General features: G+C 64.0%; 7 protein-coding genes across 12 annotated transcripts; 4 read left to right on the top strand and 3 right to left on the bottom strand.

Moving 5' to 3' along the window:
* Positions 1–389: 389 nt before the first annotated feature.
* Positions 390–3,021, top strand: NEURL2 (neuralized E3 ubiquitin protein ligase 2). Its single transcript, XM_008497757.2, is given in 3 exon segments — positions 390–629; positions 632–1,132; positions 2,851–3,021. Coding segments are annotated over 3 exon segments (792 nt in total). The 5' UTR covers positions 390–454; the 3' UTR covers positions 2,967–3,021.
* A 3,798-nt stretch (positions 3,022–6,819) lies between these two features.
* Positions 6,820–9,465, top strand: ACOT8 (acyl-CoA thioesterase 8). 2 transcript variants are annotated; one of them, XM_030463127.1, is made up of 7 exons: positions 6,820–7,232; positions 7,269–7,360; positions 7,447–7,583; positions 7,855–8,080; positions 8,318–8,475; positions 8,908–9,030; positions 9,120–9,465. In XM_030463127.1, exons 1-7 carry the CDS (start codon positions 7,035–7,037, stop codon positions 9,236–9,238), a joined length of 1,053 nt encoding a protein of 350 aa, XP_030318987.1. In that variant the 5' UTR covers positions 6,820–7,034; the 3' UTR covers positions 9,239–9,465. The 2 variants fall into 2 exon arrangements, with proteins under 2 accessions (XP_030318987.1, XP_030318986.1); XM_030463126.1 differs by having other exon boundaries at positions 6,824–7,232; positions 8,839–9,030.
* Positions 9,466–9,824: 359 nt separating this feature from the next.
* SNX21 (sorting nexin family member 21) lies at positions 9,825–11,722 on the bottom strand. Of its 2 annotated transcripts, XM_030463125.1 has the most exons (3): positions 11,311–11,720; positions 11,066–11,202; positions 9,825–10,803 (listed from the first exon to the last, which is right to left on the bottom strand). In XM_030463125.1, the coding sequence occupies exons 1-3, from the start codon at positions 11,573–11,575 to the stop codon at positions 10,132–10,134; spliced, it is 1,074 nt and encodes a 357-aa protein (XP_030318985.1). In that variant the 5' UTR covers positions 11,576–11,720; the 3' UTR covers positions 9,825–10,131. The 2 variants fall into 2 exon arrangements, with proteins under 2 accessions (XP_030318985.1, XP_030318984.1); XM_030463124.1 differs by having other exon boundaries at positions 11,066–11,722.
* Positions 11,723–13,354: 1,632 nt separating this feature from the next.
* Positions 13,355–15,061, top strand: TNNC2 (troponin C2, fast skeletal type). Its single transcript, XM_030462939.1, has 6 exons — positions 13,355–13,405; positions 14,051–14,102; positions 14,181–14,324; positions 14,398–14,512; positions 14,589–14,725; positions 14,811–15,061. Exons 1-6 carry the CDS (start codon positions 13,394–13,396, stop codon positions 14,840–14,842), a joined length of 492 nt encoding a protein of 163 aa, XP_030318799.1. The 5' UTR covers positions 13,355–13,393; the 3' UTR covers positions 14,843–15,061.
* Positions 15,062–15,701: 640 nt separating this feature from the next.
* Positions 15,702–16,787, top strand: LOC103532170 (regulator of G-protein signaling 9-binding protein-like). The gene is made up of 2 exons (XM_030463206.1): positions 15,702–16,011; positions 16,117–16,787. The coding sequence occupies exons 1-2, from the start codon at positions 15,819–15,821 to the stop codon at positions 16,524–16,526; spliced, it is 603 nt and encodes a 200-aa protein (XP_030319066.1). The 5' UTR covers positions 15,702–15,818; the 3' UTR covers positions 16,527–16,787.
* A 36-nt stretch (positions 16,788–16,823) lies between these two features.
* Positions 16,824–18,090, bottom strand: UBE2C (ubiquitin conjugating enzyme E2 C). The gene is made up of 6 exons (XM_030463208.1): positions 17,827–18,090; positions 17,721–17,748; positions 17,564–17,650; positions 17,272–17,476; positions 17,128–17,187; positions 16,824–17,011 (listed from the first exon to the last, which is right to left on the bottom strand). Exons 1-6 carry the CDS (start codon positions 17,925–17,927, stop codon positions 16,953–16,955), a joined length of 540 nt encoding a protein of 179 aa, XP_030319068.1. The 5' UTR covers positions 17,928–18,090; the 3' UTR covers positions 16,824–16,952.
* Positions 18,091–18,375: 285 nt separating this feature from the next.
* DNTTIP1 (deoxynucleotidyltransferase terminal interacting protein 1) lies at positions 18,376–22,624 on the bottom strand. 4 transcript variants are annotated; one of them, XM_030463202.1, is made up of 13 exons: positions 22,491–22,624; positions 22,334–22,404; positions 22,042–22,138; positions 21,813–21,911; positions 21,279–21,347; positions 20,941–20,985; positions 20,684–20,745; positions 20,306–20,351; positions 19,888–19,946; positions 19,643–19,703; positions 19,292–19,363; positions 18,987–19,042; positions 18,376–18,571 (listed from the first exon to the last, which is right to left on the bottom strand). In XM_030463202.1, the coding sequence occupies exons 1-13, from the start codon at positions 22,575–22,577 to the stop codon at positions 18,430–18,432; spliced, it is 966 nt and encodes a 321-aa protein (XP_030319062.1). In that variant the 5' UTR covers positions 22,578–22,624; the 3' UTR covers positions 18,376–18,429. The 4 variants fall into 4 exon arrangements, with proteins under 4 accessions (XP_030319062.1, XP_030319063.1, XP_030319065.1 ...); XM_030463203.1 differs by having other exon boundaries at positions 22,500–22,624; XM_030463205.1 differs by lacking the exon at positions 19,292–19,363.
* Positions 22,625–24,672: the final 2,048 nt, after the last annotated feature.

Genomic DNA, 24,672 nt, shown 5'->3' with positions numbered 1-24,672 from the left:
TGCCGGTGCACCGGGCACGGTGGGGACAGCTGGGGACCACCGGCTACAGCTGAGTGCCACCAGGCACTGCTGGGTACAGCCGGGACCTCCGGGTGCTGCTGGGAGCAGTGGGCACAGCTGGGGAACAGTGGGCAGGGGTCCTGGCAGGCATGCACTGCCAGGCACCACCGGGCACGGCAGGTGACACCAGGCACGTCCCGGGACAACCGAACCCCACTGGTCACAGCTGGGTACAGCCGGGCACCGCCAGACACTGCCTGGCACTGCTGGTGCCACCAGGCACAGACAGGCACCACCAGACACTGGTGGGCATCACCAGGCAGGCTGTCAGTACTATCTGTGCCCCATTTGACGTGGGGTCCCTTCCTGCCCTCCCTCCAGCACCAGGGCCGAGCCTGTCACCGCCTGCCAGCAGCTGTGACGGGGACAGTTAAAAATAGCACCATCGGCAGCCATGGCCGCCCGGTGCCGCCTCGCTGCACGGTTCCACCACGTCCACGGCACCAACGTCCAGCTGGACGCCTCGCGCACGCGGGCCACCCGGGTGCAGAGCTTTGCCAACGGGCTCTGCTTCAGCCAGGAGCCGCTGGCGCCAGGGCAGGTGTTCCTGGTGGAGATCGAGGAGAAGGAGGGGGTTGGTGCGGGCACCTGCGTGTGGGGCTGACAGCCATCGACCCCCAGCACCTGGAAGTGGTGCCTGAGTACTCACTGCCGGACCTGGTCAACATGGGGGACACCTGGGTGTTTGCCATCACCCGCAGCCACAATCGTGTGGTGGTGGAGGGGGAGGCAGCGGCGCCGGTGCGGGCCCCTCCCTGGGACCCCTTTCTGCAGATCGAGCGGATGCGGATCCTCCGTGACACGCTGGTGGGGCGCAGCCGGCCCGGGCGCTACAGCCACATCCTGGACGACCTCTACAAGACCAACGTGCTGCCCGCCACTGCCCGGCGCAGCCGGATCGGTGTGCTGTACGCCCCGCAGCCTGACGGCACTGCTGACATGCACATCGTCATCAACGGAGAAGACATGGGGCCCAGTGCCAGGCACCTGCCCACCGCCCGCCCGCTCTACGCCGTGGTCGACGTCTTTGCCTCCACCAAGAGCGTCCGGGTCATCCCGGTGGAATATGGCTGTAGGTACCTCCCCACCCCCACCGGGGTATGTCCTGCATGGGCCAGGAGCTGGGGGTCTCTGGCCGGGTCACACACGGTGGGAGCATCAGCGTGTGCCATGGCAGAGGGACACGGGGCAGAGAGACACAGGGCAGAGGCTCCTTGCCATGTCCAGCCTTGCCCCATGGCACACAAAGGCCGGAGCCAAGCAACCTCCTGCCTTGGCATCAAAACATCCGGCTGTGCCATGTCACCTGCCCTGGCACCACACCGTGCCCCTGTGCCTGCCGCGTGCCCCAGCCACGGGGTGCCCTGGGCAGACACCCTGTGATGCCATCGGAGGTTGGGCAATACCCAGCGTCCCTCGGCTGAGGAGGGGCTGGGAAGGATGGAGCTGGTTGCTGGCTCTTGCAAGGAGTCAGGCTAATGAGGGCCAATTAGCACCATACCAAAGATCAGCAGATGCCAATGGCTGGGTGAGGAGGCAGAGGAGCGAGTACGGAGGCACCGCTTCTCTCAGTGGTGTAAAGTTCAGTGGCTTCTGTCTCAAGGCCAGAATCTGCGATTCTCCCAGCCAGCTGCTGAGAACTGGATTATCCCAGCCGGGAGGTTAAACATGTCTGGTGCTCAGGCCCTTGGCAGCTTGCCGAGGGCAACTGGCCACAGGAGCCCCCTTGGAGCCCGACCGCACGCCAGGGACTGGCCAGCAGCACATACCTCTGTGCGAGCTGCAATCTGGCTGATCCCCCTCCACCAAGATTTTGGTAGCTCCGGTTTCTGCAGCACTTCCGCAGGGCTGAGCAACTGCTCTCAGTGTGGTTCTGCTCCTGGCCAGGCTCCAGCTGGGGAAGTGAAAACCCAGAGTGGCTGTGCCATGGTGACAGGCGCTGTGGGAGGACGAGGCAGGGGGTGTCAGGGTGTCTATGACCTGTCACCGAGCACCCGGCACGGCAGAGATAAGTGCTCCATCCACCACAAAACAGCCCCAAGGTTGGAGCCGGCTGGGAATGGCTTGGTTGTGCTTGGCAGAGCTCTGCTGGTGCCACTGGCCCCATGGATGGACTGGGCTCCTGTTCCCACCCAGGGCTTGTCTTGGGGGTCTGCTGAGCTTGGGGTGCTCACCCTGGTCTGGCTCCTGGTGGCAGAGGATGAACTGAGGCCCAGCAGCTGCACTGGAGTCAGCTCTTGTTTAAAATCTGAGACCACCAGCTATGGCTGGTTGTGCCTGAGCCATGGAGCACTGAGGGCTCTGGAACAGGGGCGCATCACAGGAGCAGGAACTGGGCAGAGCCCATGTGTGTGGCCATGGAATGGCTCTGGAGATGGTTGTCCCAGCGGCATGGCCAGAGCAGTCTCTGTGGGCAGCATGGCCCTTGCCTGCGGCATCCAGCTGGCAGCCTGGCACCAGCACTGGCAGAAGCAGACCAAGCACAGTGTGGGCATGCAAGACCCTAGGGAGCTGCTTGACAGCCCCCAGGGAAGACGACTCCAAACCAGCATGGTAACACAGGGCTCGGGCACACGACTGCCCTCCCAACCTACTCCCAGGGAACAGGAGAGCTTCGCTGCCCAGGGCCCTCCTGCTCCCATCCCAGCTGGAGCACCAGACTGGACCCCACAGCAGGACAATGGCTGCTGCAGAGCCAGCTAAACCCCTAACCCACGGGGGCCCGGGGATCCTCGGGGCCCATCCTTTTGCTCCTGACTGTCTCAGCTGCTCCTCTCTGCTCTCTTCCAGTCCCCTCCCTGCAGACCCTGTGCCGGCTGGTCATCCAGAAGCACATCATCCACCGCTTGGCCATCGAGGGCCTGGACCTGCCCCCCCTGCTCAAGAGCTTCTGCCAACACGAGTGAGGCCTCAAGGGGCTGCCCTGGGACAAGCAATAAAACCAATTCAAGACAGAAAGCGAGTCAGATTCCAACTGCTGCGGCCAGCGCCAACACCAAAGAGCAGGGACAGCTGCCCGACCTCCTTTTGGGGGAGGGGGCTGCCAGTTTGGGTTTTTGAGTCTCCAGGCAATGGGACTTTCTTCCCCTGCATTGGGGGACTGCTGGGGGGCTACTGCACTGCAGCCTTCCAGAGAAATTGGAAGAGTCCAGTCAGAGGGGGCTCCAGGGGCTGGACCCCCCACACTCAGCAACTGCTTGTGGGAGACCCTTCCCCTCCAGGGGCACAAAGCTGGGCTGTGAGCCTGCAAGTGCAGCCTGGGGGAGGCACTGGGATGGCCGGGGGGATCCCACCAAGACCCAGGTGGAACAAGCAGGGCAGGGCCCAATGCCAGGGTAAATTACAGCTGAGTGCTTGTCCTGCACTGGCAGTTTCAGTCTTGGGAAAGATGTTTACCCTGAGATTGGGATGAGTTATTATTTCCTGTGCTCCCAGCAGGGAGGGGGACAGGGCGGGCACTGGAGGGGATCCTGTGGTGCTCAGGGTGCCATGCTGGCAGCAGCCATGGCTCAGGCACGTGCCGGTGGCCATGGAGCTGGTCACAGTGACATGGGAGAGGGTCCCACTGTCCCTGTGCCAAGCTGAGAAGGGAGGCAAGCTCAGAGCTGTGCTGAGCACGGGCCAGAGAGAAGATCCCTCTTAAAATGTGGTATCCATATGTACCAGGAACAGAGATGGGGAGGGACTGTCAAGCAGAGCCCCCAGGCATGGCTGAGGGTGACACAGGCAGCCCCCAAATTCACAGAAAAGTTTTAGGAAACTCCACGCTATATTTAGTCAGAGATTTGATAGTATCAGATAATGTTACAAAACCCCTCTCTCGAGAGGAAATCCCCAACCACACTCCATCCTGCTCCTGCCACACCCCGACTGCCAAAACCAAAGCGTTAACAAAGGCAGTGCCGACCGAGAGAACATGGACAGCAACTGGACCACAGTGGTGAGCAGGACCTGTGACATCCCCCACCATGTCCCCACATGATGGGTGTTGGAGCTGCTCTCCTGGAGAGGGGGGATGGGGCGTTTGCCCATCAGGACTGATGCCTGAGGGCTGGAGCTCTTTGCTCCTGTGAGTGCTTTTCCTCCCCCACCCCGCGTGTGTGGGTCCTTTGCTCCCTTCCTTGCCGCAGCTTTGTTTGGGTGGCTGTGACCCACAGCATCCCCCCGCCTCCCCCTGCATGGGTTGTTGACGGGGAGGGCGGGTTCCCCTTTCTGAGGAATGGAGAGCAGCTGACACAACCAGACAAACAACTCCTCCGCTCAGGATCACTGCCAGCAGCAGAGACTGCCGCCCTCTGGATCTGCGGCCACCCGACCATCAGACCGCGGGGGGGGGGACAGGGAGCCAACCCCCTGGAAGTGCCCTTAAGGGCCGAGCGAGCCCCACATCCCATCCAGCCACAGCTGCTGCAGAGACAGAAGCATCTCCCAAGCAATAACAGGCCGATTTATTGCTCTGTTGCACAACACATCACAGCTGGATGCTGGCAGAACCTGTGGGTGCTGGCCACAGATCAAGTAATTGTGTCACATGCCATTATACCATCACCTCCCACGCCACACCACCCGCGGCTGGCTGCCAGCCACGTCTCCAGAGCCAGGTCAGTGGCCGGTTACCCATTCCAGTGCCATCTCACGTTCCCCATCTGGCTCCTCAGCTGCCCCGGGCTGGAGGAGACGCACGCTCAGCAGATAAAGAGCCCAAACTGCCCTGTCCATGCCAAGCCCCAAGGGAGGGACAGGCTGAGGGGACACTGTTGGGGTGAGGAACTGCCAGGGCTGGTACACAGAACAAAGAGGGACCCACTCCAGGCTAGAGCTTCACCTCCACATATGGATCAATCCAGCTGTCTGCCAACACCTGCAGGGTCCTGTACCTACACCCAAACTCTTCCTCACTGCTGTGGGTGAGGAGCTGAAGCAGCAAGTGCAGCTGTTCAGGCCTTTCAGGTCCACCCTGCGGCATCCTCCAGAACCTGCATGCCGAGAGCATCGCCCCCTCTGCTGATCACCTGCACGGACTGCTGCAGCTCGGCAAACTCACTCAGCCACAGCCTGGCCGTGGACTCCCTGCAGAGGTCAATCACAGACTGCTTGATGCACTCTTCCGTCCTTTGTTAAACCTCCTCCTCACTGTCACTCTCTGGGACTTCTGTGGCTTGCAGTTCAGCTGCAGATGAAGGATCTGAGCAAGGACTGAGGGCATGGGGGCCTGCTCTGGAGGAGAAGAGCTTGAGGGGTGTCAGGTTGAAGAACTACAGGGAGCTGAGGAGCTGCTGGTGGACTCTGGAGGACAACCACAGTTGTGAGGAATGCTACTTGTATACACTGCTACTGATCTGCCACTGTGGGGGGGCCACCAAGCTGGGAGGAAGTGTGGACCAACTCGAAGGCAGGAGGGCTCTGCAGAGGGACCTGGACAGACTAGAGAGCTGGGCCGATTCCAGCGGGATGAGGTTCAACAAGGCCAAGTGCCGGGTCCTGCACTTTGGCCACAACAACCCCATGGGGAGCTCCAGGCTGGGCACAGAGTGGCTGGAGAGCAGCCAGGCAGAAAGGGACCTGGGAGTCTGCATTGACAAGAAACTGAACATGAGCCAGCAGTGTGCCCAGGTGGCCAAGAAGGCCAATGGCATCCTGGCCTGGATCAGAAACAGTGTCACCAGCAGGTCCAGGGAGGTGATTCTGCCCCTGTACTCAGCGCTGGTTAGGCCACACCTCGAGTACAGTGTCCAGTTCTGGGCCCCTCAGTTTAAGAAGGATGTAGAGGTCCTGGAACAGGTCCAAAGGAGGGCAACCAGGCTGGTGAAGGGACTGGAGCACAGGCCCTATGAGGAGAGGCTGAGAGAGCTGGGGGTGTTCAGCCTGAAGAAGAGGAGGCTCAGGGGAGACCTCATTGCTGTCTACAACTACCTGAAAGGAGGCTGTAGCGAGGTGGGAACTGGACTCTTTTCACAGACGACCTTCAACAAGACAAGAGGACACAGTCTTAAGTTGTGCCAGGGGAGGTTTAGGTTAGATATTAGAAAGAATTTCTTCACGGAGAGGGTGATCAGGCTATGGAATGGACTGCCTGGTGAGGTGGTAGATTCTCCGTCCCTGGAGACATTTAAAAAAAGACTGGATGTGGCACTCAGTGCCATGGTCTAGCAACTGCTGCGCTGGGTCAAGGGTTGGACTAGATGATCTCTGAGGTCCCTTCCAACCCGGCTAATTCTGTGATTCTATGATTCTCAGTTTAACCTCGCACAGCAGAGCTGACGTGGGCAGGCTCTGGGTGATCTGGATGGGAAGCTGAGCATGCTGTGGTACCAGGAGGGCTCTTAGAAACACACTAAGAGTGCTGGGCTAGGGAGGGCAGGCAGCTCTCCAGAGCGCACCCAGCACTGAACACCTGGCCCAGCGCCCGGGTGACCATCTCCACGTCCCCGCTGCCCCCCCCGGCTCCTCTCCCGGTGGGTGGCCCAGATCTCCTCATCCAGCACCCGGTACCTATGGATCTGAGTCAAGGCGTCGGGTGGCACCAGGCCCCACCATGGCGGGGCTCGCTGTGATGCCGGGCAGCGCTCAGCGCCCTCCGCCGGTGCCGGCCCATGGCGGCCACCGGTTGCTGCGCCGCCCGAGGCGGGGATAAAACTCACACCGGCAGCGCTGCCCCTGGCTCCGAACAGCGCCCGAATCCCGCCCGAACCCCGGCACCGAACAGCGCCCGAACCCCGCCGCAGACCCGGCAGACCAGGCAGACCCATCTCTCCTGGAGAACGGCACCGCCTCCTGAATTTAAAGGACGGGGACACCGCCCACACCGGGATGTGGCCAATCAGCGGCGTCCAGACCGGGTGGTAATGAGCCAACCAGCGCAGCGCTTTCCGTGACCCCTCCCTGGCTCGGCTCGGCGGTCGAATCAGCTGCCACTCGCCGGTCCCGCCCCGCCCCTTCAGTGCGTACCCTGAAGCACCGCCCACACTCGGGAGATGGCCAATCAAAGGCGTTCTGTCCGGATTGGAGCCTGCCAGCGCTGCGCTTCCTGCCACACCCGCTGCCCCAGGGCTCCGCGGTCCAATCAGCACGCGGTGCCCGCCCCGCCCCGCCCCCTTGTTGCTGCTGTCAGGGCCGCTGAGGAGATGGCGGCGGCTGGGGGCGGCGGGACTGGCGGCGGGACGGGGACGGGGACGGGAACGGGGACGGGGACGGGAACGGGAACGGGAACGGGGACGGGGCGGCCGCCTACCGGGGACCTGCGCAGCGTGCTGATCACCAGCGTGTTGAACCTGGAGCGGCTGGAGGTCGACCTCTTCAGGTGCGCCGGGCCACCGGGACCCCCTCCCCGCCGCCTTCGCCGCCCTCACGGCCGCCGCCTTCACGGCCGCTGCCTTTCCCCCGCAGGGGCCGGCACCACTGGGTGCCCGCCACGCAGCGTCTCTTCGGCGGGCAGATCGTGGGGCAAGCCCTGGTGGCAGCCGCCCGCGCCGTTAGCCGCGACGAGCAGGTCCACTCGCTGCACTGCTATTTCGTGCGGACAGGTGGGCCGGGACCGGGACTGGGCTGCGAGGTGGGGCACCAGGGCCGCGGTCCCCAGGGCTTACGGCGGGACCGAGGCTAGGTGGTGCATCGGCGGCTGAGGGGCTGGGTAATCCGGGGTGAGGAGGTGCCGCCGTCCCGGCCCCAGGCCCGCAGAGCCTGGTGATGCTGCCGGTGCAGGGCTCAGCGGCTCAGCGCTGTGCGCAGCCTGCAGGACAGGGCCCCTCTGTGGCGGGTAGCAGTCTCACAGCAGAACGCCCTGTTCGGCCGCAGGGGACCCCAAGGTGCCAGTGTTGTACGAGGTGGAGCGCACTCGTACAGGGAAGAGCTTCTCTGTCCGTTCCGTGAAGGCCATCCAGCATGGAAAGCCGATCTTCACCTGCCAGGCCTCCTTCCAGCTCTCCCAGGGGAGCCCTGTGCAGCACCAGTTCACCATGCCAGCTGTGCCACCCCCGGAGGAGCTGCTGACGCAAGAGGAGCTCATCCAGAAGTTCCTGCAGTGAGTGAGGTGGAACGGGCTCCCTGGGGACGGCTCTGTGGTGGAGGCTTATGGAGGCACAGGGGGAGGTGGGAGAGGATCGGGGCCTGAGGAGTTCCCAAATACACCAGGAGAGGAGTGGAGAGGAGGGATGGGGTAGTAGCCATGACCCTCCTGCTTTTCTGTGCAGCTTCAGCCCCGGGGCTGCACAGATGTGTCCTTGGCCTTCCCAGCATTAACCTCCGCGCTGGCCTACAGGAATCCAAACTTGGCAGAGAGGTACCGAAAGCATCTCAACAAGATTCAAGCTGAAGACGTGCCAATTGATATCAAGCCTGTGAACCCACCAGATATATTTGGCTCTGAGCCGCAGGAGCCAAAGCAGCTCTTCTGGGTCCGAGCACGAGGCTACATAGGTGGGTCCTGCTAGGATGGACATGCAGCTCCCTCGGGAGCCAAGGGCTGGGCTCAAGCTCATGCCACAGAGCAATGGAGGGGGCCAAGGGGTCATGGCTCAGGCACCCTCTGTGCCTTGAGCCTGCGGGGAAGCCTGAGATCTCAAGGCTGAAAAGGTGCTGGAGCACGGAGGGATCCCCATGTGCCATGCTGAGCTGTGGTGGGCTTTCCCAGGGGGCACAGTGAGGGGAGTGGGTCTGAAAGGGCACCTCGGCTCTGCCAGGGGCTGATCCCACAGGATGCTGAGCTCCTGGGACTCTGCCTGATGCTGCAGCCCCAGGCTCGTCCCATGGCCGCTCCCAGCAGCGGCAGTCACTTTGCAGGAGAGACTGACATGAAGGTGCACTGCTGCGTGGCCGCTTACATCTCCGACTACGCCTTCCTGGGCACAGCCCTGCTCCCGCACCGGCAGTACCACATCAAGTTCATGGTGTCCCTTGACCACTCTATGTGGTTCCACACGCCCTTCCGAGCGGACCACTGGATGCTGTACGAGTGTGAGAGCCCCTGGGCTGGTGAGTCCCTGCCACCTTCCCCAGGGACCTGCATGGCAAGGGACAGCCCTGGGTGTGGTGGGTCACTATCTGCCTGCCCCTCTCTGCAGGTGGGTGCCGGGGACTGGTGCAGGGACGGCTGTGGCGCAGGGATGGGGTCCTGGCTGTCACCTGTGCACAGGAAGGAGTCATCCGAGTGGACCAAACGCCAAACCAGAGCAAGCTGTAGCTTGTGGCTTGTGTTCCTGTGGGCTGGAAAACACCGAGGAGGGATCCCAGGACCAAAAGCAGATGAAAGGCAGGAAGACGCCTTGAAAGAGACAAGGGTGGATCCAGCGCCATGGGGATGGGGACACACAGGGGCAGCTGCTGTGACTGACTGCCAGCTGTACAGCACATCGCCACACACTGCAATCAGACACCTTTCACCTGCCTTCAATAAAGCCATGGAGTGAACTGCTGGGCTCCTTCTCTTGGACTTTGTCCCCTGGGCACTGTCACTGGCACTGTCCTTGCCTGAGGGAGCCAGGAGCACCCGGGGCAGCTCTGCACGCAGTCAGCCACATCAGGACAAGAAAGTGCTTCAGTGGCACACGCAACTTCCCCTTCTCACTTCTGCCCTCCTTGTGCCCACCACTGCTCCTCTGGCTCTCTGGGGTGCGCTGGGGAAGGGGCCCAGCCCCTGGCAGCCAGGGAGGGAGCCAGGGCAGCTCCATAGCACTCAGGGGCAGGAGGCAGCACAGCCCTGGGGCTGTGACGCTGACCACACCCAGCTGGTGCCTACGCTCCTACCCAGACTTTAATCAATAAAGTCATTTTTAGTGTTACGTGAGCTTTATGGGAAGCTCCTGGCAAGCACCCTGGGCTCTGCCAGAAGCCCTCCCGTTCCCTTATGCGGTGTCAGTCTGTCCCAGTCTGCTCTCGCAGCCCCTACAGTGGGGGCAGAGCAGGTGGTGAGCACCCATGAGCACCCAGCCCCACCGGGCCGACCAACCACAGAAAGTGCATTTTGGTGGCACCTCCCATGCTGTGCCACCCTGCTTCCTGCCCTGTCCCCACCCACAGCACTACTCCCTACTGCCTGGGGACGAGCCCCCAACAGCCCCCTGCCCCACAGGGCGCTCACTCCAGCGGCTCCTTGATCAGACACTCCTTCAGGGTGGGCTGCTGCTGCAGGGGTGGCCCAGCCTCCTGCAAGTCCTGCAGCCGGGCCTCCGAGCGCCGCTTGTCCTTGCCCACCTTCCAGGCCAGGTGGATGTGTGCCTGCAGGAAGGGCCCCAGCAGCGGGTGGCTGCCCTGGGCCTCCAGCAGCTCCAGTGCCTGCTCGCAGCAGCCATGGGCCTCCCCAAGCTGGTCCAGCTCCTGGTGGCACACAGCCAACCCCGCCAGCGTCAGAAGGAAGCGGCCAGAACCGTAGACCCCCAGCCGGTCCTGCAGCCGGTAGGCATTGGCCCAGGTGGCAAGGGCCTCCCGGTACATCCCGGTGCAGGTCAGGCGCTGCGCGGCACGCAGGTCCTGCAGGAAGAAGAACTCGAGGAACTCAGGAGAGCGTCGGATCTCGGCGATGGAGTGCAGGTGGGACAGAAACTGCTCGAAGGCTCGGCTCCGCTTGGCGATGGTCTCGGCGGTGAAGTTCCGGCGCAGCCTCTTCCTGGGGAAGGCGACACCGGCCATGTCACAGCCGAAGCGGCAGCGCAGGCGGTGGTTCAGCCGCTCAAAGTCCGAGTAGCGCCGGGTGATGGTGGCGGGGGCCTTGTCGAACTGGCCAGAGCGGATCAGGTAGATGGTGTAGAGCTGTGGGAGGAACCGGGCGTCAGTGGCGGTGCCGTGGTGGTGTTAGAGCAGAGCCAGCGCGGGGCTGCAGAGGGTCTGCCAGGCGAGGGGGGAATGGGCTGGGCCGCCGCACCCCAGCATCCACCGGCGAGAGTTACCTGAGGCTCATCTGAGCCGCCGGCACCATCCGGGCAGCACGGGGAAAGACAGAGAGAAATAAGCGCCAGCCCCGGGGAACCCCCACCCCAGGGCTGCAGGGCCCGATCCCACCGCGCTCACTCACCACGTACTTGGAGGAGCGCTCGCTGACCACGCTGGCACTGGTGACCTCGAAGAGCAACCGCTGCGGTGCCAGGCTGCCCCGCGACCGCCGCCACAGCTCCTGCAGCTGCCGGGTCAGGAGACTGCCACCGCCGCACTCTGCATCGGGAGGGGATGTCAGCCCACCCGCCACGGGGCATGGGGACCCCTGCCAGCGCCTGGGTCCCCCCCGGGATGCTGCACCCATCCTGGTCCCCCAGCACCTGCCTCCATCCTCAGCACCGGCTGCTGCCCCGATCGGCTGCGGCTGTTCCCCCAGCTCCTCTCCAGCACCTTCCTCTTCATCCTCCTCCTCCTCGTGGCTCGTGAAGCTCAGGGTGCCGCTGAGGCGTGTCGACAGCCCCTCCGTGTCGTCCTCCAGCTCGGAGCTCTCCGGGCAGTCCTCAGCCTCGGAGCCTCCGTGTTCCCGCTCCTCCCGGCCGCCTTCGCCGCCCAACGCGTGCCGCAGCCGGTGCAGGATGCGGGCGGCCATCCCGGCAGGACCGGCTGCCCAAGGACGGTCAGGACCGGCGGGTCGGGCAGGGGCCGGGGGCTGCTCACCGTGGGACACCCGGGACAACCCCGCGGTGCAGCCCCGGGCCCCCCCCGAGCCCCGCGCCCCGTCCCAGCGCAGCCGCGTCCAGCGGCGGGCGGTGCCGCTTGCTCCGTACCGAGCCGGGCCGGGCCGGGCGGTGCCCAGCGATGGCCGCGGCTCGTCCCGGGATCCTCCCCGCGCGGCTCCGCCTCCGCCGGGAACCCGGATCGGGGCGGCGGGGTCGGGATCCGGGCAGGGCTGTTGCTCCGGGAGGAACCGGACAGCGCCGGGCAGCCCCGCTCCATTCCACCCGGACATCCCTCCTGGTGACCCCTGCCAGAGCTATCCTGGCCATGCCCCAGGAGCCCGTCACCCAGTGCCTGGCAGTGGGGACTCCCAGGGTCCTGGTACCGCGGTACCCCAATACTGTGGTATTTCAACACCCTGATGCCCCCATATCCTGGTACCTGGGTACCCTGACACCCTGGTACCCCGATAACCCCCAAATACCTCCTGGTATCCTGATACTCCAAGCCCCTGCTGCTGCAGAACCCCCGCATCTCAGTACACCAACACCCTGGTATCCCCATACCCCACAACCAGGCTCCCGACCCCGCTCTGTTGCAGATCCCCCAGACATCCCTGGCCTGCCCTGGTGCACCACTGCCCTCTCCTTGGCCTTATTTAGCTCCATGCTCATTCCCTCCTCGACGTTTTCTCAGGAATGTCTATTAATACCGAGGAACCAGCCCAGCTGCTGCCATCGCTCCAGCCCACTCACTCACTGTGCCCTGCTCTCACACCCCGCACCCTGTCTGGGCTTGGACAGGGACCCCTGAGCCCCCCTGGGTATGGGTGGGTTTGGGAGACATCTGCACCCAGTGCCAGGGGGGGCTTTAAATGAGAATGGGGGTGCTGGGAAAGCCAGGAGCCAGGGGGTCCCCTTGATGTCCCTGGTGGAGGGCTCTTGCAGGACAGGGTGTTGTCAGCCTGTGACTGCAGACCTGTACCCCTGTGACACCCCCTCAGAGCACCATGAGGCATGGGCCACTTGGCCACCACTTCTGTGGAGCCACTAGCCCCAGCTGGCTCCTGGGAAAGCAGCTGGCATGTGCTCTGATGTAGGAAGAGAGAGCCTTCAAGGAGGAACCCAAACAGATTTCTCACTCTCTGGGCAGCATGGGGCAGCATGGTTCCCTTTGGGCCCAGAACCCCACACCTCAATGGGGCTGAGCTCCTCATCTGGGGTGGGGTGCTGCAGCACAGCTCTGCCCTGGACCAACCCAGCAGAAAATGGGGGGGGGGAGAGGAGCACTGGAGGTCCTGAGCTGCTGCAGAGGTGAGGGAGGGTATTCCATACCCAGGGCTCCATGCAGGGCCCCTGCCCCTCTCCCCCCTGTCTGGGACTCCAGGGCTATTTTTAACCCCCTCCTTGCTGAGATGGGGCTGCTGCAGGGGGGCAGAGCCATCCTCCTGCCAGGGCTCTGCCGTCCCTCCCCAGAGGGCTTGAATTTCTATGCCGGCTTCAGCTCCACCTTACATCCCCAGCTCTTGGCCAATAACGCCTTGGCTAAAATAGGTAAAATGTCCCCCTTGCCAATGAGTGGGGCTGGATTTACACTGAGAAGCTGATAGGCTGCAGGGACCAAGGGCCAGCTGCTGGCGACAAGCCAGGCGGTGGGGACACTACAAATTGGGGTGCCAGGGACACCAGGGAGCTCCCGGGGACTTCTGCTGCAGGAGGTGGTGACTCCCTCGGGGAGGGAAGCAGCAGCAATGGCTTCAATGGTAAGAGACCCCATGCTGCCGTGTGCCACACAATGCGTGCCACGTGCCACGTGCCATGTGCTGGGGCGAGAATCAGCAGGGCAGGAGGTGCTGGTCACCTCATGTCCCCAGGGGATCTGGGCTGCCATGGTGCCTCTGTGGATGGCAGCGGGGTGACAGTCCCCAGGGATGGTGCAGGACCGCTCGGCTGCCCAAGGGGTGTCCAGGGATCCTGGATCAGCCCCGGCTGGAACTCAGGGCTGCGCAGAGGTGGTGGTGGCAGGGGGTAGCTGAAGGCTGAGCACCGGGTCATGAGACATGGCACCGGATCCAAGCAGGCCCACGGAGCCCTCCTTTTCCAGGAGAAACTCGATCGGACAACAGGTGCCAGTGGCTGCAGATTAATGGCTCCCTATAAGGGGATCCAAGGAGAGCCCCAAAATAGTACTGCGTGCCTGGGACACCAAGGCTGCAGGCAGGGACAGTGGCCCCTGCACCGTGGAGGCCCCCAGCAGGCAGATCCCCCAGAGCAGCGCCTGATGGGCACCTGGGCAGCACCAGAACCACAGAGATCACCGGGGGCCATGTCTTGGGGGTTATCTTGCAGCCCTGCACCATGCGGGGAGCTCTGGGTGCTGGTGGTGATGGGTCTCCCTTGCCTTGCAGACAGACCAGCAGGCTGAAGCTCGAGCCTTCCTCAGCGAGGAGATGATTGCTGGTGAGTGTGGGGGCTATGGGGTCCTCCCCCAGCCCCATCCCATGCGCTCCTTGTCCCTGACCCCCTCCTTCCCTGCAGAGTTCAAGGCCGCCTTCGACATGTTTGATGCGGACGGTGGTGGAGACATCAGCACCAAGGAGTTGGGGACGGTGATGAGGATGCTGGGCCAGAACCCCACCAAGGAGGAGCTGGATGCCATCATTGAGGAGGTGGATGAGGATGGTGAGTGCCCCTGGGTGGTGGGTGCTGGGTGCTGGGCAAGCAGCCTGACCCACGTGTGGCTTCCCTCTCACAGGCAGCGGCACCATCGACTTCGAAGAGTTCCTGGTGATGATGGTGCGCCAGATGAAAGAGGATGCCAAGGGAAAATCTGAGGAGGAGTTGGCCAACTGCTTCCGCATCTTCGACCGGTGAGTGGGGGGGGTGGCCACCCACATTGCCCGGGGAGGAGAGAGTGGGGCCACATCCTGTGTCACCCTCCTGCAGGAATGCAGATGGCTTCATCGATGCAGAGGAGCTGGCTGAGATCCTGAGGGCCACTGGGGAGCAAGTCACTGAGGAGGACATAGAAGATATGATGAAGGACTCTGACAAAAACAACGATGGCCGCATCGACTTCGATGGTGAGTGATTGTGATGGCCCCGGCCAACTGCTGGAGCTGTGAGGCCTGTGCCAGGCCGTGGGCTGAGCGTCCTGCTCTCTTGCAGAGTTCCTGAAGATGATGGAGGGTGTGCAGTAAGGGACCAGACATTCCTCGGGCCAGCTGCTGCACGCAGCCCCGCTCCACCACCACCCAGGGAGCAGCAGCTCCGCAGCGCCCAGCCCCTGGCTGCCCACGACCCTGCCCCATGCCGGGGGCTTGGTCTGACCCCCTCATCAGCCGCCGAGCTTTTCCTCCCGTCTGTCACGCGTGGTTTCACCCAAAGCCTCAATAAAGGAGGAAAGGCTTGAGCTGCAAGCTGGGCGTTTCACTGTGGGGAGGGGGCCACAGCACTGAGCCTCCTGTGCTCCTCCCTCTGGAGGGGGATGGGGACGTGTCCGGGTGGTTGCCCCGCACCCGGCGCTGGTCAGGCCGCGCTGGGGGGTGCGGGGGCCGCAGTTCCCACGGGCTGCTGGGCGGGCGCCAGCCCTGAGCTCAGAGTTTCCATGCGGAGCAGCCGGTTCGGTTCGCTCGGCAGCGAGCCAGGGAGCACGGCCCCAGCCCCGAGGGCTTCCTGCATGCAGCTCCGGGAACCGGCAGGACTCTCGGGGGCCGCGCCTGCCCACTCCGCGGCTGGGGCGTGGGACCAGTGGAGATCCAGGGAACCAACACCACCTGCCCGACACCGGGACCCCTGTGTCCCACCCGGAAGGGCACAGGGGACCTGGTTGTAGGAGGGGGGCAGCATTCCCCTCCTCCCTGAGGGCTGAAGGCAGTGACAGAGCCTCTCTGCCTGGCCAGCGTGCCCTGCAGCTCCCGGGAGAGCTGCTCCTCCTCCGGCCCTCACAGCAGCTCCTTGACCTTCTCCATCCGAGGAGGAGTGCAGTCGGGGGAACAAGGGGGGCCAGGGAACGCCCGGCATACGTAGAAACAGCGGGGCCGACACCGTGCAGCCAGCAGGATACAGGGACACGGCTCAGAGCTGGTCACATCCGTGTGGCACAGGGGAGCTGAGCCTCCCGGGGAGCCAGAGGCCACGGAGGGGTCTGACCCTACCCCATCCTCACGGGGCGCAATGGCACCGGGGAGAAGGGACACGAGCCACGTTCAGGGGACAGCGGGGACATGCGCAGCCACCCAGGCTGCCCTCTGCAAGGCCACAGCCGGGCACAGGCAGCTGGTGCTGCAGCTGGGGGGCAGCGCCGACGGCCCCCGGCTGCGGGAGGAACGGAGCAGGAGGAGTGCGGAGGTTCGGGAGCTCAGCGCCGGTAAGAAGGGGGCTGCTGGTCCGGAGCCCTCCCCCCACACCCGCGGGGGCGGAGGCAACAGAGGGTGTCCGGGGCTTCCCTGGCTCAGTGTCCCCCAACCTGCAGGGCTGTGCCAGGCGCTGCGGGGGGGGCTGCAGCAGGCAGCGGCGTCCTCCGAGGAGCGGCGGGAGCTGGAGCGGCTCTGGGTGCTCTTCCTTTCCGCCCTGGAGCTCTTCCTGCAGGACCTTTGCCGAGCCCACCACCTCTGCCACCTCTTCTCCAGACAGGGGGGTGGCATGACCCCACTGCGCACCGGGCTGGGGGGCAGGCGAGGGGGTGTCCCTGTGCAGCCCCCAGCCACCTCTCGGCTGGAGGAGGAGATTGAGCAGGTGAGGGCCACGCTGGTGGAGATGGAAAGTGGGGCCAACATCCCACTGTGGGCAGTGGAGGCCACCCAGCCCGCAGGGATGGGCAGCACCACAGCAGGGGTGACTCGGGGGGGGAGCAGCACCAGGCACTGCTGCAGGATGCTGTGAGGAGGGGTCAGGGAAGAGGCAGCAGGGCTGGCACCCCCCTGTTCCCACTCAGGCACCAGGGGATGGGATCCTGTGTACGCCCTGTCGAGGCAAGCAATGCTGGGGGCTGAGCCCGCCCTCTGGAGGGAACAGGACTATCCAGGCACCCCCATTGCCCCGTGGCGTGGGGGTATCTCCCTTCCTGCCCACTCACAGAGGGACTTGTGGTCCTTCAGTCCAGGCTGACCAAGAAACTGCCTCCAAGCACTCATGGGGTGCTGAGCTGCCACAAAACCCCAGCAGAAAAGTTATAAACATGCATTTATTTATACATTAACCGTGGGACGGATTTAATTAACTTAAAAATAGCCTATGGTACAGAATGTTGTGGGGAGCAGCTGGGGGGAGTAGGCAAGGACCCCAGTATGACAGGGGTGACGACATGGGTCAGGTCTCCTGGTTCTTGGCCTGCTTGGCGTACGTCTCCAGCACGTACTTCTTGTAGGCTGAGGAGAGAGGGGGGACACAGGCTAAGGGTCTGGCGGGGGCAGTGGGATGCAGCAGCTGCACTACTGTCCACCCCAGAGGGAAGGCGAGAGGCGGGAGTGCTCCAGGCACTCACCGGTTTGGTTCTTCCACAGCTCGGCAGCGTGTGTGTTCAGGGGACTCTCAGTGTTGGGCTCTAGGGAAAGGGGCTGGGTCAGTGGGTGGGGAGAAGGAGGGGTGCTGGGCCCCCCTGACCCCCTCCCCCAAGGCCAGGCCCCACCTGCCAACAGGCTCTGGATGGAGAGCAGGATGGTGCGGACGTCGTAGAGAGCTGACCATTTGTCCTTGAGGATGTCGAGGCAGATGTTGCCCTGTGTGTCCACGTTGGGGTGGTAGCAGGGAGTTAGGAACCGCACAGTGGGCGCCGTGTAGGGGTACCCGGGGGGGAACTCCAGTGACAGCCGGTACCGCAGCTCCTCGTACGCCTGGGGACAGGAGTCAGGGGGGGGGACACAGCCCGGGGGAAAGGGGTAGAAACCCAGGTGTCCCCCCCAGAGGGTCCCTGAACTCACCGTGCCGGCGGCGCCATCGATGGTCCCGATCCACTTGAAGAGGTTGTCGGACTCGGGGAAGGCGGAGATGCCTTTGTCACCGGACATCTGGGCCGGGAGGAGCAGTCGTCAGGGCGGCCCGCGCCCATCCCCAACACCCCCCCGGGATCCCACTCACCATCAGCGCCATCAGTTCCTGCTGCAGCCTGCGGGGGAAGCGCACGTTACCGACCAGGCCCGACCCGGCGGGGCAGCCCCCGGTCCCCGGCCCCGGCCCCGCTCACCTCTTCCCCACCGAGCCGCGGGCAGCCGTGGAACCCGCCTCAGCTGCTTTGCGGGCAGCTACGCTGGGCACGGCCGCGGGGTCGGCGTTCTGCGAGGCCATGGCGGCTCCGGGGCGCTGAGCGACGCTGCCGCCTCCGCTGCCGCCGGTTCACGGGAGCAGGACGGGGCTCCCGCTCCCTCGCTCCCACCAGGACGCGGGCTCCGCTGCTGCTTTCCAGGGCAGTCCCGGGCGCTCTCCCGGTCCTGGATGAAGGTTCGAGGTCACTCCGGGTTCGGTCCGGTTCGATCTCTCTCCCTGCGGCCCCGCCCGCTCCGCGCCCCGTTTGAATGTTCCCAACGTGCGGCCGCTCAACCAATCAGAGCTCAGCTCCGTTCGAGCTGGCCAATCACCGTTCGCCGGGGATGCGGCTGCCGCGGTAACTGCCGGCGGGCGCTGATTGGCCGATGGCACCACGGCCGCAGCGCCGCGATTGGACAGTGCCGCGAGGGGAGGAGCCACGGATCCCCGCGGGCTCTTAAAGGGCCAGAGACCCCCGGGAGGCGGCGGGGCGGGTGCGAAGCGGTTTTATTGGGGGGTCTGGGGGGGTCTGGGGAGCGGCCCCTCAGGGCTCAGCGGGACCCTCGGAGGGCGGCGCCGCGTCCCCCCCGCGCCGGAGCGTCTCCATGTGCTTCTGCATCTTCTCCGTCATCCAGGCGGGTGGGATGAAGGGCCGGAGCTCCTCCAGCCGCAAGTCGACCGAGTCCCTGCGCAGGGGGCGGTGAGACGAGGGGTCGGTCCGGCGCCCACCAGGGAGCCCCAGCCGTGCACCCCCAACCAGCGCCGAGCCCAAAGCCCAGACACCCACCACGGCCCCCCGACTCCCACCATGGATTCTGACACCCACCAGACCCCCAGCCCTGACCTGAGACTCCAGACCCCCGCCACGGACCCCCAGCACTCACCTGGGGTCCTGACACCCAATGCAGATCCCCAACCAATTGCTAAGCCCGAACCTCCAGCACCCACTGTGGACCCTGGCACTCACCATGGGCCCCCAGCATTGCACCCCAACCAGTACCAAACCCTCCCCAGAACGGGGTCCCCCTGCAGCAGGGCAGAGACCCCTGGGCAGCCCCCCTGGCACAGCAGCCCCCCTGGCACCTCCCTCGGGATCCTCACCTGTAATCATCACTGGCAGCCAAGTCCCGAATGTCCTCTTCAATGAGGAGGTAAGCCTGCAGCACAAGGTGGGGGGGACACCTCAGGGCTGCCACGACCCCCCCGGCAGCACCACATCCCCCAGCCCACCCAGTGTGGTGGGAGCCAGCTGTGCCCCTGGCCTGTGCCTGAGTCCCGAGGGGGGTGGAAGGACCCCTGTCCCACACCCTGCCTCTCCTCCTGCCAAAGCCACCACCCCACAGGGTGCTGCTGGCCCCGTGGCTCGCTGCTCCTGGCCGGTGCTGGCCCAGCAGGGCTGTACTCACCATCTTTCCCCCCGTGGCCCTCATGTGCTGCTGCTCTGCCAGCCAGTGCTTATCCTGCGGGTCAGCTGCGTACTGCAACAGAGCAGCAAGGCCCTGGCTGAACGGGGGTGAGGGGCTCCCTGCTACAACCCCCACGGTGCTGCCAGGGGGCTCAGCTCTGCCTGCTGCAGACCCCACGCCTGGGAGCTGCCCCAGGCCCTCACTCGTGTCCTGCTGTCCTGGCCAGGCTGTGTGTCTGCCCCACAACGGTGACCGTGGGGCCAGGAGGGGCAGCGTGCCCCCCAACACACTCCCACTGCCCCTCAGACACCCTTCCTGAGCAAACCCCAGGGGAGGACGTGTCCTGCTGACCTTAAAGAGGTGGGGATGCTTGATGTAGAGCCGCCCTCTTGTTCCTCCCATCCCGAGAGCTCTGAAAAAGCAATGGGGAGGAGGGGTTTACGGTGGTGCAGTGGGTGGTGGTGGCACCAGGACCCCCCCTCTTCTCCCCAGGCCCTTCCTGCTGCTTTCCAGGCAGAGAAGCAAGGTGACAGGAGGTGACAGGAGGAGCCATGCAGGCTTCTGGCCGGGGGACACCACCCTGGGCCACTCCTTACTTGTTTGCTCGAGATCCCAGCACAAAGGTTGTGGTTTCAGTCAGTCGGGATGGATCCCACTACAGAGCAATTGGAAAAGGGGCAGCATTAGAAAGGCAGCTAGCACCAGCCCCTGCTCCAGGAGCCACAGCTCTGACAGGGAACCTCAAACCACCCCCAGCCTGCCAGGGAGTGACCCTCACACCTCCCACAGAAGGTCGGGGCTGATCAAAGCCCTTTCCCTCCTGGGAAACACTCGTGGGATCCTCCAGGACACTACAGCTCTGCCCAGGTCTCCCCAGAGAGGCCTCCATGCACTCAGCTCCTCCTCCAGCTTCTCTGCCAGGCCCCGGGGGGGCAGAGCTCAGCCCAGCGCTGCCCTCAGCAGTGGGAGGAAGGGGGGGAGAGGGGGAGCCCCGTGGGATTGGCTGGCCAATACCTTTGGTCCATCCCTTCTCACGGGCTCAGAGACCTTGAGCTTCCACCTGTGGAGAAGGAGAAGGCAGTGAGAACTGAGTTCCCCACAGCAGGGACTGAGCCACAGCCCTTCCCACCCTGCCCGGCCCTGTTCTGGACCCTCACCCAGACCCCACCACCCCTCGTGTCCCACACTGCCCCACCCAGACCTCTTCACCTCCTTGGGCCTGCTTCAAATCTCACAGGGGAAACAGCTCAACCCAACTGCTCCCTGGCCTCCCCTGGCACCCCTCTGCCCCTCTCCTCTCTGCCAGAGGGGACGGAGCCCACAGGGTCTCTGTGCTCCCCCATGTCCCCCCACCCTCCCCAAGGGGGGCTCAGGCCCAGGACCCGTACTCACGCAGCCATGCCCGAGACCCCACGGTCATTTGAGAGACTCTGTCCTGGGGGTCGCCCCTTCCTCTGCATGGAAGAAATCCCTCAGTGACCCCACTGGGCCGACCCTCTTCTTGCCCACCCCACCATGAGGGGAAATGCTGGCTGGCACCAGAGACCCTCTGTAAGCCACCCATGCCCTTGCACACGCTCACACTGGGAATGGCCAGGAATGAGGAAGAGGAGGAATGAGGAAGAGGCTTCCCAAACAAACCCTCTGACCTTTTTGGGAACAGGGTGCAGCTCCTCATCCACCTGCCGGGCACGCTGCAGGGGAAGGCAATGGCTGAGCTGGGCCTGTGGTGCCCCAGACATCCATCTGCCTGCTCACCCCTTCTCCATGCTCAAAGCAGGGAGCTCGAGCACAGAGGGGAACCCTGACCCCCCCCGTCCTCTGTGAAGCACCAACAAACAACAGCTGTGCCTGGGATTCCCCCCCACAGGGCCTGCTCCTACCCCACCCCTGCACTGCTGGGCAGGAGGGAGAGAACAAACCAGCTCCATCCCTCCTCTCTCCCCTCCTGCCTCTTACAAGTCATTCCAACAAAACCAATTCTTACCTTTGGTGCTGTCTGCTCATGGGGCAGCCTGGGAACAACCTTTTTGCCATCAGAGAACAGCAGCTTGGCCTGCAGGGAGAGAGTGAAGGGACACCTGATCCCAGGCCCAGAGAGGGACAATCCCCCCTCTTGTGCATGCATCACAGCTCTGCTTTCAGAGTGCCACCACGGGCACCAAGACAGAAAGGCACAATCTGAGCATGAAAAGGTCAGGTCACCTGGGACAAAAGCAAGATGTGAAAGATAAAAGTCCCACCCCGTGCTGTGGGACTCTCCAATGAGTGTCAGAGGCCAATCTCTTTGTGCAACATGTGCCATCAGAGCAGGGGGAAGCAGCAGCACAAGCTGCCTGTCCCTCTCTACTCTCATCTTCCCAGCAAGAGGGAATCCAAGCACAGCAACCACACAGGCTGCAGATGTTTCCTTCCCCCTGGCTGACAGAAGAGCCACTCAGAGGGATGTGACCCCTCCAGGCTGCTCCACTCCACGGGCTGCAGCTCTGCTGGGGGAGCACAGCCTCTGGGCAGTGCCCACCTGCTCCAGGCAGCTCCGACACGTCTCCTGGATGAGCTGCTCTGGGTCCACCTCCTCCCCCACGTTATTGCGCACGTTGATCGCTGCCTTCTGGAAAAACTGGAGAGAAGAGCCCGGGAGGGGCCAGAGCCTGAGCAGCCAGTGCTGGGGCAGCACCCAGGAGACTGGCACAGCTGGGAGCTGGGCCCGCGGTGAGGGGGGCAGCAGGGCCTGTGCCCCCAGCTCGCACCTCCATGTACTTGCTGAAGACACCCCGGATCTCCTCGTTGATGCTGGGCTGCAGGACGGCTCGCAGCAGGTCCATGGAGACAGCTGGGTCAGTGAAGCTGGAAGTGGAGGCGTCAGGAAGGGGGGCCCGGGACCCTCCCACCCCCAGCCTGGCCCCAGAGCCACCCCAGCCCAGTGCCCAGGCCGGCCCGGTTCTGCTGCTCGGAGTCTTCAGCCTCTCCGCTGGGTCCGCCTGGCCCACACGTCCCCACTGCCGCCCCCCCAGCCCCAGCCCCAGCCCTGCCTGCCGGTACCTGGTGGTCATCTGGGAGCGCCGGCCGCGCCGCTGCACCTGCCGGTGTTTGATCATGATGTTCCAGGGGCTCTGCGGGACACTCCATCAGACACCGCCCGCCCCGGACCGCCCCGCCCCGGCCCGGCCCGGCTCGCCCCGGCCCGGCCCCCCCTCACCGTGCTGACCGGCTCCTCCTCGGCGCCGCCCGGGCCCTCCTCTCCCGGTGGCCCCGGCTGCTGCTCGGCATCGCGGGCAGCGCCCATACCGGGACCGGGACCGGGACCGGGACCGGGACCGGGACCGCTCCTGCCCCGCGCCGCCGGAAGCGCCGGGCCTACGCGTCATCGGAGTGCGACGTCCCCGGCCGCGCGCCGGAAGTGACGGATGCCATGGCAACGGCGGCGGGGCCGGCGGGCGGGGCGCGGTCGCACCGGGTAACGGGACCGGAGGCTGCTGCGGCCCGGCCCGGAGGAGGGAGCTGGGCCGCTCCCCGCTCCCCCCGGCTCCCCCACAACGGCGGCGGAACCGGGGACGGGAACCGCCCGGCGGGAGAGTCCGGCGGACACTGCGGCCGTAACGCTCCGCGGCTGCTGCCCCGTGCGCCGTCATGGCGGGGGTTCCGCCTCAGCCTTGGCGAGGCCGTCCCGCTCACACGTGTGCGGGCACACAGCGCTACAGAAGCAAACCCGCAGCTCTCGAGAGCTTGGGGCAGCGGTGCACGGGCTCTGCTCTGAAGCCATCCTGGCTCCCCAGGCCGGGACTCGTCTCTTGTCCCACCCCGTGACCGTGAGACCCGAGAAACGGCAGCGGCAGAGCTGGGCTTTGTCCTCCCATCACCTGTGGACTCCTGGTGTCATTTTCTGCACCCAAACTAAACACTAAAAAATAAACACACTGCCGTTCCAGTTCACTTTTCCCCTTCACGTCTCTCATCCCTCTGGAGTGTCATTGTTAAGGGAGCACTCCAGCGTTTCTCTGTCTCCTCTAGTGTGTGGAATTGTCAAAATGAGTCCTCTGTCATTTTCTGGATCATCCTGCCCTGTGTCATGGTCAACAAGAAGCTCTTCTGTCTTCTCAGCTGGATAGCAAGGCAGCCTTTCCTTAGGCTGTGGAACATGTCTTGTTTTGCTGGTGATAGTTTCCCTTGGTACTTCCAGGACGACTTTAAGATAAAGCCAAGAAGGATTTCCCAAAGCAGGGGCTCTCAGGGTGGTTCCATGTCTGTGTTCCCAGAAGTCGGAGCAGAGGACGTTGGAGCTGTCAGTGAGCAGAGGCTGGAGCAGCCCTTTCCAGTCTGCTGTCCTCACCCCCTCTGTGTGTGAGCCAGGAAGCCCTTGTCCTCCCCTTCCTGACACGGTGGTGGGACTGCACCACCCCGGGGGAGATGAGGTTCTTACACAAACCTGACCTGCGGATGTGGGGCCAGCTGAGTCATCATCAGTGCTGCCAGAGCATCATTATCACCTCGTGCTGGTTTTGGTTGCTTCAAATGATCAGCAGCAGAGATTGGACATTGTCCAGTGGAGAGGAGTAATGATGATGCTGCAGGAACTCGTGGGGAGAGGTGGGGAGGTTCTGCTCTGCCTGAACAGCTCGATGGAGAGAGGGCAGCCCTGGGTGGTGCTCACTGTGAGCAGACAAGGAGCCCTGGTGCTGGTGTGGGAGCAAGCCAGACTTGGATCAGGACTTGGGACCAAATGTTCACCAACGTCACCTTCTGCTAGCAGGGAAGTGCTGGGATGATGGTGGCTCCCCAGAGCAGCAGCCCCCGGGGAGCACGGGCAGAGCTCCTGGTGTTGGAAGGAGCCCTGCAGCTCCACGAGTTGCTCCGGATGTTTTTCCAGGTGCGTGGAAGGGAGTTGGCACTGCTGGAGGTGATTACAGTGTTGTGTGGTGGGCACCGGGCTGGGCCACGGGGCTGCAAGGTGTGGGACACCAGATCTGCAACAGACAGACCTGGAAGTTCTGATCTGGTGGTTTGGGGAGAAACTGCATGGGAATTGAGTCATGGGCACAGGGAGAGGACAGGGCAGGGCTGCACCCGCACGGGCAGTGCATTTCCTGCAGCCACAGGACCTCTGTCCACACAGCACCTGCCCTCCCACTGCCCTGGCATTGCCCTGGTGTGGCTCTGGTGGAAAGCTCTGGGGGGAATTTGGCCTTTTCAGGGCTCGTGTCAGGTAGCACAGATTTGCTGAGAACAGCAGGATAATGTTGAGCTCAAAGCGATTCGTTTCACTCCCCCCACAGCTGCAGAGTTAAACTTGGTCTTTTGACCCAGCAAGTCTGACCCGTTCTTGCCTGGTGCTGGTGTGTCCTGACCAGAGCAGTTCTGCTGTGATATTGATTGCTCTTTGG

Source organism: Calypte anna, chromosome 20 (assembly GCF_003957555.1).
Source record: "Calypte anna isolate BGI_N300 chromosome 20, bCalAnn1_v1.p, whole genome shotgun sequence".
NCBI lineage: Eukaryota > Metazoa > Chordata > Aves > Apodiformes > Trochilidae > Calypte > Calypte anna.
The sequence above is the reverse complement of the archived record's forward strand: the minus strand, read 5'-3'. Positions and strand labels throughout refer to the sequence as shown.